At 34.8% G+C, this 13,760-nt stretch overlaps 1 protein-coding gene across 1 annotated transcript; it reads left to right on the forward strand.

Moving 5' to 3' along the window:
• Positions 1 to 271: 271 nt before the first annotated feature.
• On the forward strand, positions 272 to 11,146 carry TAC1 (tachykinin precursor 1). Its single transcript, XM_015811614.1, has 5 exons — positions 272 to 400; positions 2,666 to 2,762; positions 4,436 to 4,459; positions 8,782 to 8,835; positions 11,075 to 11,146. The coding sequence occupies exons 1-5, from the start codon at positions 272 to 274 to the stop codon at positions 11,122 to 11,124; spliced, it is 354 nt and encodes a 117-aa protein (XP_015667100.1). The 3' UTR covers positions 11,125 to 11,146.
• The last annotated feature ends 2,614 nt before the right edge of the window (positions 11,147 to 13,760 follow it).

Consider the following 13,760-nt stretch of genomic DNA (forward strand, 5'->3'; position numbering starts at 1 on the left):
TTTTATACATCCAGATCGATTACGGGGCGGGTGCTATGGGCCACGTAGATGTCTCCTTTGCCTTCTATGGTCTTCTCTAGCGGGACGGGGGGAGAATCTTCGCACCCATCCTTCACTTTTCCCCTTCTCTCGCTCCCTCTCTTACCACAGCTTCGGAGAACTTTGGAACAGGCGCAAAAGCGAGAAAGGCGCTCTCTCGCTTCTCTCGACGGCATCCCCGCCGCTGCTCTGCTAGGATTCTTCGGCTGCCCTTCGGCTGGAGAAGCTGGAAATGAAGAAAGTCGTGCTGCTTTTGGTCATGCTCTTCCTATCATCCGCGCGAGCCGTGGGGGAAGATCTGGACGACCAGCACGAGCTGAACTACTGGGCGGATTGGTCCGATGGAGGCGAGCAGAACCAGGTGAGACGAAGCGACGCCTCTCCGCTCCACTTTGGGGGAGCTTCGCAACTTTAGGTTGGTCTTGAAAAACGGGCGAGCGCGAGGACTGCTGGATGGCGGGATGGGGCACGGGCGGGCGAGGGAGCAAAAACCAGAGCGGGCTGGAGCTGACCGTGTGCACGGGCATTCCTGACGCCACCAGCTTTTGGCAGGTGCGCCAAGGAATGTTGGCCGCTCCCGTTCCGCCGAGGCGACGTCGGGGCGAATTATCCGCTCTATTCCGCCTCTCTGCATCCTCCTTTCGGCCCAGGCGAGTGCGCCGGATTTGTTGACGGAGCGCCACTTTCTCCTTTCAAAACTGATGTCGCCGGTGAAAAAGAGCGATTGCTTCCTGATGTCGCTCGTTCCCGCGCGCTTTCTAGCAGTTGTTGCGTTCTTAGTGTGAGTAAACGCACTGGAGTTTTTAATCTTACTTCTTAATGTGCCATGACTGCCCTGCTTAGGATGGCATACCAGGCAATCTTTATCTTATTCTCATCACAGCAATCCCGGGAGGTAGGCTGGTTTTAGGGGTAATCAGAATCTGGCCGCCCACGGAATTATATGTTGTATCCACCAGGTCGTACCGCTGTGTCCATAGAACGCGACTAATTTCAAATTGCTCTTTACCTCAATTATTAAGCAGCAGAGGGTTACTTTCAAAGAGAACATAAATACGTTTAGAATATCATTATGAAAATGGATTTGGGAGCCAGATTGTGAAATATGCATATGACAGAGCAGAGTGTGGTTAGCAAACTTCAGAGTTATTTGAACTCAAGCAAAACAATGATTTCTTAAAGCTCTGGAACTGAAAGCCTGGGACTTTGGGAGGAGGTGGGGGCGTAAGAGAAAAAAATAAACAACTGCAAGTAGTCAATCATCAGAGTAACATGTTTTAGATGGTCCTCTACATGTAGAAGCAAAGTCTTTTGTGGTTTGAAAGAAGCCAAGCAATACATATCACCATCAGAAAAAATAGCCCTCAACTGAGATGAGAATCTAAAATTAACCAATGTAGCATGACACCGATACATAACCAGATTGTGTTCATATTTGAGAAAAGGTAGCACGAACCATCTTATCTGATCACAAGTCTCCTTCATCACTTTTCTTTACTGCCATCATCTTTTCTGAATTGCTCCTTCTGCAAAATGTAGGAAATGTCAACAACTGGCAACTTAGCTAAATGGAAAGATATATTGAACTTTAGGGAAAGATATATTGAATTATATTATTACTTACTTGTCCTTGTTTTCAGGTTTTCTCTCTGCATCAGGAGAACAATAAAATTCTGAACAAATTTGCCTACAAGATAGATTAAAACCCCAAGCCCAAGCCCCTTATTTTCATCTCTTCATGAGATTTCCTTTCCAGACCTGTACAACCAATACCATCAATTTCCCTTTCTTATAATGTTGGGTGATTGTCAGTAGCTGATATGGTACCTTCTTTGGATGACACTGTGTATGTCAGATCCTCAGTCAGTATACTGATCATTCCTTTAACCATAGTTTGCAGACTACAATTGGGTAACTAATGTTACTATATATACTTATATATACTTATGTGATCAGACTGCTATGGCTTGTTCAATAAACTGTAACTGACAATTTCTGAAGCAATGCTTTTTCTGACATTTGCAGTAGATTTGCAGAAAATGCTTAAATAATCTTAAATAACCCAATATCAGTGGGAAAATTCTTCCTTGCTACCATCTTCTAAGTCAACACCTGACAGAGAATCTCATTGTTTATTTATAAAACCCATCCATAATTTACAGGTGATCAAACAAGTTCGTTGTTTCATTCTTTTCGCAAGGGACTAAGATGAATTATCTAGATACAAAAAAATTAAGAATAAAAACAGATCACATTCTGAACCCACTACACTTGTTTTTAAAACTTTACTCAACCAGCCTATCAGCTTGGAACCAAATCTTGACAATTTCCAGCTCTTAATTTTAAATGCCCTCTTGTGGCCTTACATGTGCCTAAATGCAAGGAGCTTTTGATCCTAGATTAACATTTACATCAATTTGGTCATTTGAATTTAGAGGGGGAAAAACCACTTTCCTTTGAGATCAGCTTGTGAAGGCTTTTGAATGTATTAGACCAGAGAAAGGAAAAAGAAAACTCAGAATAAGCAGTCCTTCTAGGTTAAGTGTTTTTTGGTGTTGGTCAATGGATGCCACGTTTTAAAAGTGAAGCTGAGCAGTTAAGTAGTCTTTTTATATTTCTGTTTTAGGAAAAGTTGCCTTTCCCTTTTGAGCACTTTCTTCAGAGAATTGCCAGAAGACCCAGACCTCAACAATTCTATGGCTTAATGGGCAAACGGGATGCTGGTGAGAACCACTTCCTTTTCTTTTTTTATGCTGTAATTTAGGTATGGCTAAAAATGATTCAAATTACAAATATATTAATAAAAGAAAACATTTGTTCCCTTAATTTATTATTTATAATTAGCAAATTTATTATACATTTATTATTTATAAACATTTATTATTTAAAATATTTCTTTTGAATCTATTAAAATGTTTTAGAAATATCCTTAACACCATGAATAGCATTTTACATATATTTAGTAGATGCTGTAGAAAAACTTGCGTGTAAAACAAGAATCCTTTCTTCCTATAAATAAATCATGAGTTTTGAAAGAAATGAAATTAAAATCCTGAATAAAATCAGGAGATTTTTTTTTCTTCCTCATGTTTGCCAGATTAGACAGACTGCAGCAGATCTATGGTTACTCTCCATACATCCATTTATCTTGTCCATCATGCTTCCTTTTGTCCTTTCTGATTTAAAGTTCTGACCTCATAAAAAATTGTCAGACGATTGTTGGAACTGGAAGAAATTTTCAATACTAGATTTCCCCTTCAATGTCTGATTTTATTTATTGATTGATTGCTTAGAACTAGGTGAATCTAACAGCTCTTGAAGCAGTCTACCATGGTCTATAGTAGTGTTTTGCACTAGGTGTGTGGACCAATATGCAGAATTCTCATTGATGGCCATATAAACTGTGGAATACTGGAATTGGAAGTCCACGCATCCAGAAAAAGCCAAAGTTGGGAAAACCAAGTCTGCTAATCATCTGTCTATTAGATATACACATTGGCTGGGTTCAAATATTGTGTTTAGCCATGTTATTAAAAAAGCTGCTTTACCATTTGATTTATACAACATGCTAAGCCACAAAAGGAAGTAAATCAAACTATGGATTGAACTCAGCCAGTAGTTTAGTTTTTCCAAACTTGAGACAGATCCTTAAGCATATCACATCATAGATTTTTCATCCCAAGCCTATCTGGAGTTCTGGAGGAGGCATCAGGGAAGTTTTCGTATCAAGAAGATACTTCTTTTGTTAAATGCTGCTTCTTTCTGAATAATATTGCAGCTTTTTAAAAAATGCACAGGACAGTTTGAAATAAAAGACCATAATGTATGGGAGACAGTTTTCGTAATTTATGCTGTATTTAAAATATAATTCTATTGAAAATTAGGAATAATGTTTTATCTTTATGGGAAAGATCTGCATCTATGGTTTTAAAGGAAAACAATTAGTAGCTGCTGGCTACTTTCTTTTTCTAAAAATAAGTAGGAAAATATAGAATTATATATTGAATAGTATATCTTTATATATGTTGTTTGTCTTTAAAAAATATGCTGTATAAAAATACTTGAATACACTTTTCAAAATTAGGAAATCTCATGATCTATTTCACTGCTTTGAAATAACATGCATCAAATGGAATATCCTTTACAGAAGGAAAATAAATGAGAATCATATAAAAACATATCCCATTTTATAATCGAGCATATACAGAAAACACTCCTGGGATATTGGGCCTAGACTAAAAAGTGTTTTGCATCCATGAATTATTCAGAAAACAATTAAGGCATTAATTGCTATGCATCGATAATGTGGTTCTTTGAAATGTGTTCCTTCTTTTTATGACAATGATAAATAATGATATGCACCTGCTAATTATGTTGTGTGTTTTTTTATTTCCAGGATATAGCCCTGCCTCACACAAAAGTAAGTTGGAATTGGTTTTATTTGTGAATTTATATCCTGCCTTTCTTATTTTCATAAATACCTCAAGGAGATGAACACACACAACATTCCTGACCCTTGTGAGATGGGTTGGGCTGATAGAGAGTGACTTTCCTCTCATTTTCCCGTGCACCATTTATCAATTACTTCAATATGAGATACATTCAGAATTGCAAGTATATATCTGAGTCTAGGAAAATTGTATCAAATCCAGCATTTCCAGTGAACTCACAGAAATGTTGGCATATATTCAAGGGCCTTGTATGAACAAGATATGTTCAGAAATTCCAAATAATTATAACAGAATCATCCATTCTCACCTTGTACTTTACAACAAGGTAATTTCAGAATAGGATGATTCATGAATACCATTTTTCCAGTCTAGCCTAATCCTGTGTATACCTACTTGAAAATGACACTGACATAGTAGGCTTGCAAATACACATTTATAGCATTCACGCTTTTAATTAAGATCAACGGTGCTTTTTTAGCAGTAAACCTTAACAAGAAGTGGGACCAAAGGTCCTATTCTTTTGAAACAGTTTTCTATCCATGTGTCTAGCTCTCCCATTGGCTGTTTTAAAACATCCCTTAATGACTGATTCACTGATTTTGAGCTGACCCTTGCGTATATTCTATAACTGTTTAAATTTTCATTTATGGTGGAATGATGTTTTAATGCTGCTATTGTGCTGTATATTTTACATATCTGGTTTCTAATCTTTAGTCATTTAGTGCTATTAACCATAGAATTACTTTGTTGGAATGACTTCAGCAGGATTCAGATTATGTTCCTTTTTATATTCTTCAGGAAATATTCCATTAAATTCAAGAGGCTAATATATAAGCAGAAATATATAGTTACTTGTCTGTAATGGTATATGTTATCCTGCTTACGCAGGAGGCTGGACTTGAAGACCTCCAAGGTCCCTTTCAGCTCTATTTTATTATTATTATTTCTTAAACTCATAATATCCCTTGTTAACATTTAGCACCACCAATGGCATTTACTTGCAATACAGCTTAAGTTTATAACTCTAATTTGACACAATTTAACAGTTAGTCAGAAAATGATACCTTTTAAAGCAATTTGGAGAAGTAAAACCAACATTTTTATTAGTGAAAGTTATTAATCAGCCTATATAAGCAAAGCTTGGATGAATCAAGAATCTCTCCAAAATTATTAACTGTCCACTGAAGGAATAGCTCATTTATACAAATTATTTCATTACTAAATGGAAGTGAGCTACCAGAATGACTGTTGATTACATAAAACATATCAGCAGAGTAATACTGATTAGGATATGTAAATATAGAAACAGAAGCTATAGAGATAAATGGCTTTTTTGATAACAGTCCATACCATATGGACATATAATGACAGGGAAAAGATTTCCAGCTTTATTATTATTATTATTTTGATGTGTCAGTTTAGGCTAATCATCTTAGAGACAGAAATGGTCTTCATTTTGGGGGAGAGCTTGCAATATCAAAAAAGAAAAAAACAGGGAAGATTAATATGATATATAATACGGAGTTGCTAGGTCATGTTCTTTGAGGATGGTACCGCCTGGAAAGAAATAGAAAACAGGCTATGATGGATTTCCCCCAGAAAGCTTGTTTGCATCCTTCCCTGAACTTCTAGGTTTTGTTTGCTGGAGATACAAGTTATTACTTCTCAGTTTGCACATTGTTCTAAAGAAGCAAAAGGTATATGAATAAATCAGTTGTGTATATCGTATAATAGCAATAGCATTTAGATTTATATAGTGCTTTATAGCTCTCTCTAAGTGGTTTACAGAGTCAGCATATTGCCCCCAAACAATCTGGGTCCTCATTTTACTGACCTCAGAAGGATGGAAGGTTGAATCAATCTTGGGCCAATCAGGATCAAACTCCTGGCTGTGGACAGAATCTGCAAAACTACATTTTAACCACTGCGCCACCATGCATAGATACTCTAAACAGGGAGAAGAAAATGGATCCATTCAGGCTATTCAATCTTCTATTGTTGTACCTATTTGTACCTCAGATAAGTTTCACTGATTCTTCATTCCTAAATCTTCTAGGGATAAGATTCTTTACACAAAGCAAGGCTTACTTCTAAACAAGATCATGCAGGCTGCACTCTGAAATTCCAGTTTTATAACCACAGGGTACTATTTTATTATGAACAATAAATCTGAGATTTTTCTCAAAAGACACTTTGTTGGTACAGTAAAGCTGTCACTTTATCAATTTAACATAAACTAATTCCAGTGTGGTTTCAATCCTTCTGCCATGCCCTGATCATGATATCAAAGTTCAGTAGCAAATCACCCACCAAACTGATTTGATTTAATATTTGATTTCTATGGGAACCAAAGTTAAACTTTCTTGGAAAAACTTACAAATCTTTAAAAATACTACCTGTTTAATCCCACCTGGTATCATAGCTTTATCCCATTTCATAACTATTTTACTTACTGAAATCCTTAGGGATGTAAAAAAATATTAAAAGAAAATGTACGCCATAGCTGCTAAAAAGGTGTCTGAAAATTATTAAAGAAATGCCCCACTGAGAACATTGAGACTTATTCGCAAGTAAGTTTACAAATAGTAAATCTGTCCAAGGTTCTAGATGTCCCTTAACAGACCTGGTATTAGGGTGTATGTGGCGCTTGTGTTGTCTTTTTTCTAAATTATGAGAATGCTGTTTTACCCCAGGAAATCATCTTGTTTTAATTGTATTTCTTATGTATGGGATGTATTGTAAGCTGCCCAGAATCCTTTTAGGGTTGGTGAACCTTAACAATTCCAAACAAATAAGAGAGAGGTGGGGTAGATGGCAGACGGGCAGACAGTCATTTTATTGATTCTTCTATAGTGAACATATTAAATGTACAGAACATTCATTGCAAGCCAGCTCAGGAAAATAGTTGATTTTTTTTAGCACCAGAAAAGAGAATCACAGAGATCTGTTAAGCAATCTGATTTTTATTCTTTTTTCCAAACTGTCTAAAGCTTTAGCCAAAACCCAGAAGCTTGGGTTATAGGAAGATTAAAACACTATATATTTTATTTTATTTTGCTGGGTTTTACAAAACATAAAGTATTCTATCAAAGATTTGAAAATGTCTTTGGGGTTCCTGATTAAGTGTTGAATTAAATCTTGGGGGATCAAATCTGCTTGAATTACATCCAAAGCTTCTGTCCACTTATTCCACTATATTTATTGGCTGCTGTCAAAATTATGATCTGGTAAAGAAAAAAATCTCACAGTGCTTACAAATATTTCATATGTGCATGGCATTCCAGACCATGAAAGCCTGGCCATTTATTTTGCATTGATCAATAATTTGAAGAGCTTTGGGGAAAAACTTTCCAAAGAGTAATTTGCAATAGGTTCAGATCATACCAAAGCAATTTTAAAAATGGCTCAGTCTTTGTCAAAGAAAGTATTAATTCATTGCATTAATATTTTTTTTAAATGTTAACTGGGTACATAATAAAGAAATAATTATTAGAGAAACAGAGAATTACATCACTATAAAAGCGAGAAGTAGACAATATATATATATACAAAGGCTACATACTTCTACTCTGGAAATTGTCATAGTTTGAGTGGCAAGATTGATGACCGGGCCCAGAGATATCATAGCAAAATCCAGTCAAGTCCAATCCTTTATTTCCTTACATTTACTGGACAGAAAACTTGCCAACCCAAAGCTATAATCTTCTAACTAGATATATCCTGAGAAATTCTAGGTTCTGGCTACCCTGAATCTCTTTCCTGCTTCTCTACCCAGCTTGGGAATGTGCAGTACCTTGATCCAGGCTTCTCTCTGGGAAATCTGTGTGTTAACAAATCTTTCCCTCTTTGCTCCTCCATGTCCAGGTTTGTAAACAAATAACCAAAAGCTCAAAGAGCACCAATGACTCCACATTCCAAAGTATGTTGAAGGAACTGCCTAGAAGCTATGAATAATAAATTAGTGCTTTAAAATACAGCCTAGCCAAAGAGCTCACTTTTGGAAGCCACTTTTTATTATTAATCAGTCCCATTTTAAATGAATTAAGATGGGCAATTATTTAGTAAAGATCAGATTCTGCAGAAATAAGATTTTTAAAAAATCTTTATTTGTACTAAAATTTCTCATAACTAAGGGTCAGATTTATTTAGCCTTGGGTTCAACTATATTTAGAGTCTGTTTTTACTGTGTTTTTCAGTGTGAAAATGCATTCCCATTCCAAATTGGTTTTTTTTCCAGAAAGGAATCTTTCAAATGTACTGTAATTAAACACCCCACAAATATATTTTTCAGGATATAAAACAGACTCATTTGTTGGACTCATGGGCAAAAGATCTTTAAATTCTGGTATGTATAAACTATAAAATGAAAGATAAACAAAAACCTACTTATCTGCAATTTTTATTTTAATTTTGTAACATTTTGAATACACAGCCTTTTTACAATATTTAAGACAAAGATAGATAACCTGAGTTCTCCAGAAGTTGCCAGGACTCACTTTTTATGAAAGTAGCATGAACAGGAAGGATGGTCTTTGGAATCAAAAATCTTTGAGAAAACACAGGTTCCTCTAGGAAATAAGGAGGCTGAATATTTTTCACCTTTCATCACTGTTCCTTCCTCATGAATGGCTATCTTCTTTACAGGCAGAATAGTTATCCATTTACTTTTCTTGTATGATCCTCTCTGCTTCCAGTATCAATACATCTTTATAGAATCAAATCAAATTTTGTGTTATGCAGCATCAATTCCTGGTTTATTATCATATAATTTATAAATTTAAAATCTGTTAGTCTATCCAGGGAGTATGTATTTTTGGTAACTTAATTTAAAAAACATTTTTAAAATTACTGAAATATTTTAAAAGAAACAGTTTTTCTTATTTCTCTAAATAGATGACCAAGCTATATCATCTAATGATTTTGCAATTCTTTAATGTGTACCCAGTAAACTATTTTCTGAAATTATAATTGTCAAGGGCTTTAAATTTCAATCTAGCAGTATTTAGAACTGCAATATATCAAGGTCATATCTTATTTAGTTCTACAAATTACTATGAATCATGAACAATTAAGAGAATAATTTATCTGAGAAAGACATCCATTAAATGCTCTTGCATTTGTAAATACCAATTAACAGAGCTGAGTCTGAGCTGAAATTCAATTTGTATTGTGATCATATGTTTGAAAATATAAAATAATAAACGATGGGTTTTTTAAAACTTATTTTTTCAAAATTGCTATACAAAATAACATAGTTAGATCCCACTAAAGAATAGAATAGGTTTTCATAGCATTATTACTATGAAAAATATTCTGCAGCTTCACTGTATTAACCAATATTTTAAATCAACATCCTGTACAAAGCCAACTGATGTATTTAACCAAGGTTCTATATTGTACAAATTGCCTTAGTAAACCAAGTTTCAGTTAATTATGTGAACACAGTATGACCTAGATTGTGGCCTAGCTTTCAGGTTGTATGTCAGTATAGGTATCAAAACATCCAAACTGCCATTACAAGGAGCCTTGGAGACTATATTTCTGAAAGACACCATGTGAATATTTCAAAAATTACATTGTAGAAATTGCTATCATACAGATATCTGGGTACACTAATGTTTTGCCAGAGGCAGGAGAATACATTCATATCTTCTTTAACATGGGGACATGTTTACAGTTTCAATTACTAAGAAATCACTAAAAAACGCATCAGATAATACTACTAAACTAGAAATGCATTATACTGGGAATTGAAAAAGTGTCTATAAAAGTGATAAAATAATTACATCGTAAAATGTCCCTTCCTTTATTTATAGTTATGGAGACCAGATTTTTAAGCATTTATGAAAGCCAACAAAATGGAAGATCTAACACTTGCCTCTCTAATTACCAGTATACTAACATAACCTTCCCCAGGCCAACATCTTGCAGATATGTAAATATGAACTCCCAAAATTCTCAAGATAGCATAGCCAATTCTGAGAACTTTGGGAGCTAAATCCACACATTTAGAGATTATCCAGATTGAGGAAGACTCTGCTAAATCAACAGTAATTACAGCTGTAAGGCAACTCTATGTTTTATTGTAAGTACTCTGAAAGTCACTAGATTCAACCTCCTGATCACTGCAGGACATATAGTAGATGGTGAACAATACATTTGCCAGATGATCCTGTAAATTCCTTAAATGAAAATTTGAGTGGCACCTTATGATGCAAATAGTTCTTCAAACTTCCTCTTGTCATTCTGAGTGATAAAATTTTAAGAAAACTTCAGTTTTGTTTTCCTGATTAACACTGAAATGTTTTCAGGATCAAAGACTTCCTGATTCAACAGAAGCAGAAGCTCTGTGGCAGGGATAAATTACATGCCAATATTGGGGGGTGGCTCAGATGAGTTAAAATCTCTGAATCAAATTTATGCAACACTCAGAATTAGGAAGCAGCACTCCAGTTATGGTCTGATTGGCACAGCTTACAATGGAAATTCATCACATTGAACCTTACTTTTCAGACAAGCTGATCAAGATATGTAATCATTTATTCATTACATTCAATTAATCTGCACTGTTTTGTTTCCGTTAGGATCTTCTGAATGGAGTGCCCTGCAAATGTTTGAAAGAAGACGCAAATGAGACAGTTTTTCCATTGTCCATTGAAATGTTTAAGTAGCCAGCTTAGTGTAATGAAAAATAGCCATTGTAAGGAATATTTATCTATTTATTTTTAAGATGAAATTTTCAATTACAATGATTTCTTCTTTTGTGGCAGTGATATATACATTATGTAGACATGGCAAGCTTTACAGCAATATTTCTGAATGGAATATAGAAATCAGTGATGTTTCACAAGAAAGCACATTATTCATTGTGTGAAAAAATGTTCAACTGTAAAAAAAAGTGGTAAGAAATAAGAAAAAAAGATAACAACAAAAAAGAAAAGGAAAAGCCCTGTAATTTCTGTCATCAATATTTGTTTGTATAATTGCAGCATGTTTTGTTTATTTTGCATATATATATATATGCATAATAATATGCATATATATATATTAAAGAAATGAAGTGAATTTAAATGTCTTCACTTCATTGTCTGATATCTTGTCGCAATTCACTCACATCAGATAAAAGTAACACTCTATTCTGAGGGATTGGGAACACATATTCTGTACATGGATATCATTAATTAAAACAGGAGCATCAAATCTCAAAATTTTTAAAAAGCAAAAGTAAAGATTGTGAATTTTATTAGAGAATGATTATTTGAGTATTATCCATCAGTCAATCTTGCCAGAATTTCTATCTCTGGCATTTGTAATTTTGCAATTAGCAAAATTAGCAGATTAAGAATGGTGCATTTTGGTTACTATCTGGCTTAATCCATAAGCAAATCTGGTTGGGCACGTGGTAGGTTAAAAGCAGTTTCTAAACTTTCTAAATTTCTAAAATTAATACAGTAAGATTTCAATATTCACAGTTAAAGATAAAGCAGCTGCAGAATGTTCTAACTTCCATGGGTTTCCTTGCTTGTTAAGTGCACAGCAAAAGCCCTGCCCCGAGAAAACAGATTACAGTAGTAAAACAATGGTGGGAATGAGAATGCAGCTCTTGACACCATATACACCCCAATTATATAGTCATATAATGACTAGATTTCAAAGCTCCAAATGACTAAATAGAGTTGGGAAGTCCTTTCTTTATTGCCCTCTAAACCTCAATCTGAATTTTTGCAGCCAAAATTGGCTGATATGTAGCCCGGTTGTCTCTAATGTGATGGCAATCAGGTGAAGGAAATGCATCAACTTTAGGATTCTACTATGTGAACAAACCAATGTGAATTACAGAGAGTTTCTTACCACTTTTGGAACATATACAGTAAATCTGTACATCTTGCTTAGCCATGGTAGATCTTGTATGATTCACAGCTTCCCATGTTGCACCAAGTCAATCAACTGTGATTAAGCAAATCATGATATGTGATCTTACCTTTATATGAATGCACATTGAATATAAGCAGTGAACACTTTTTCAATCCTGAATCTACTGCCAGTCAATTACTACAGTGAACCATAAGTTCTAGTACGATGAGACATACAGTCTGCATTTCCTATTTTTTTGTGAAGGAATGGAGTCCCAGGAATAAGCAACTTTATAACATATTCTAACTTCCTCTTCGAAAACAGAGAAACCTGAAGTTGCATTTTGCAAGCAGCTCAGTTTTATCACTTGCTATTTTGATCCTACAAAAAGTCATATCCAGGTTTAGGGGGGAACAATCTTAAAATGCTATTCTTTAAAAAAGTTTATATGCTTTATTTGGATTGCTATAAACTGCAAGCATATACAGTAGTTTAGCTAAAAGCTAATAAAAAAGAACTTATCAATTAACCACCTGCATTTGTGTATCTTTGTCCAGAAATGTCAATCTTTTATTTCTCTTTTAAAAATGCAACAGATTCCTAATCATGAAATCTGATCTAAACAACATGACAAATTTAATAAAAAAAACTATAATTAAAAGGTAAGTAAGAATCTAACAAAAAAAAGAAATAGCCCATTTTACAATTATTTTCATCTATAATTACACATGTATTTCCTTAGAAAGTTAAGGAAAATTAAACCACACTTACATCATTTAGTTGTCTTGATATTATTTCTAAGCTATTCTTTTTTTCATGGAAAGAAAGCTGACTTATACAAACCCAATTCATTGCACACATTTGAGATTTCTATCTCCCCCATTAGCTCTTGTTCTGTTCTTGGCTTTCAGAAATTTCCCTATTCTCTTCAGAGTGAATTGTGTTTACTTAATCGATTTAACTAAAACCAACCCACAAAATGTAAGGCTAAAATGAATGTGGCAGTTTTATAGTTCAATGTGCCCAACAATGGTTTCTTTAGTTCAGAGGTGGAAAACCTTGAATGGCTAGAGATTGGCCTTAAAATTGCTTGGAAAGAAAAAAACATGCAATGTGGTAAATAAAATCCACCTGAGCTATGGGCAGAGCTAGATTTTACTTTTCTTTCTTTAAAGTTTAAGAAGTGTGGAGGGTCTTTACAAACTTAGCATAACTGCAGGTTTTATGTTTATTGTTTTCCTCAAAACTGTGGTAAACCAAACAACTGTGGTGGGAAGAGACGTATGAAGCCAGAAAGAAGTTTGGGGACAGTAGGTAACCCTAGAACTAAATTTTTCACTTCTCCCTTAGTTGATCTCTTTGGTCAGCTAGGCCTTTTCCTCTTTCCAGCTGCTCCAGACACACCAAATTACCATC

Source organism: Protobothrops mucrosquamatus, unplaced genomic scaffold (genome assembly GCF_001527695.2).
Source record: "Protobothrops mucrosquamatus isolate PMUCROS unplaced genomic scaffold, P.Mucros_1.0 scaffold45, whole genome shotgun sequence".
Taxonomy (NCBI): domain Eukaryota; kingdom Metazoa; phylum Chordata; class Lepidosauria; order Squamata; family Viperidae; genus Protobothrops; species Protobothrops mucrosquamatus.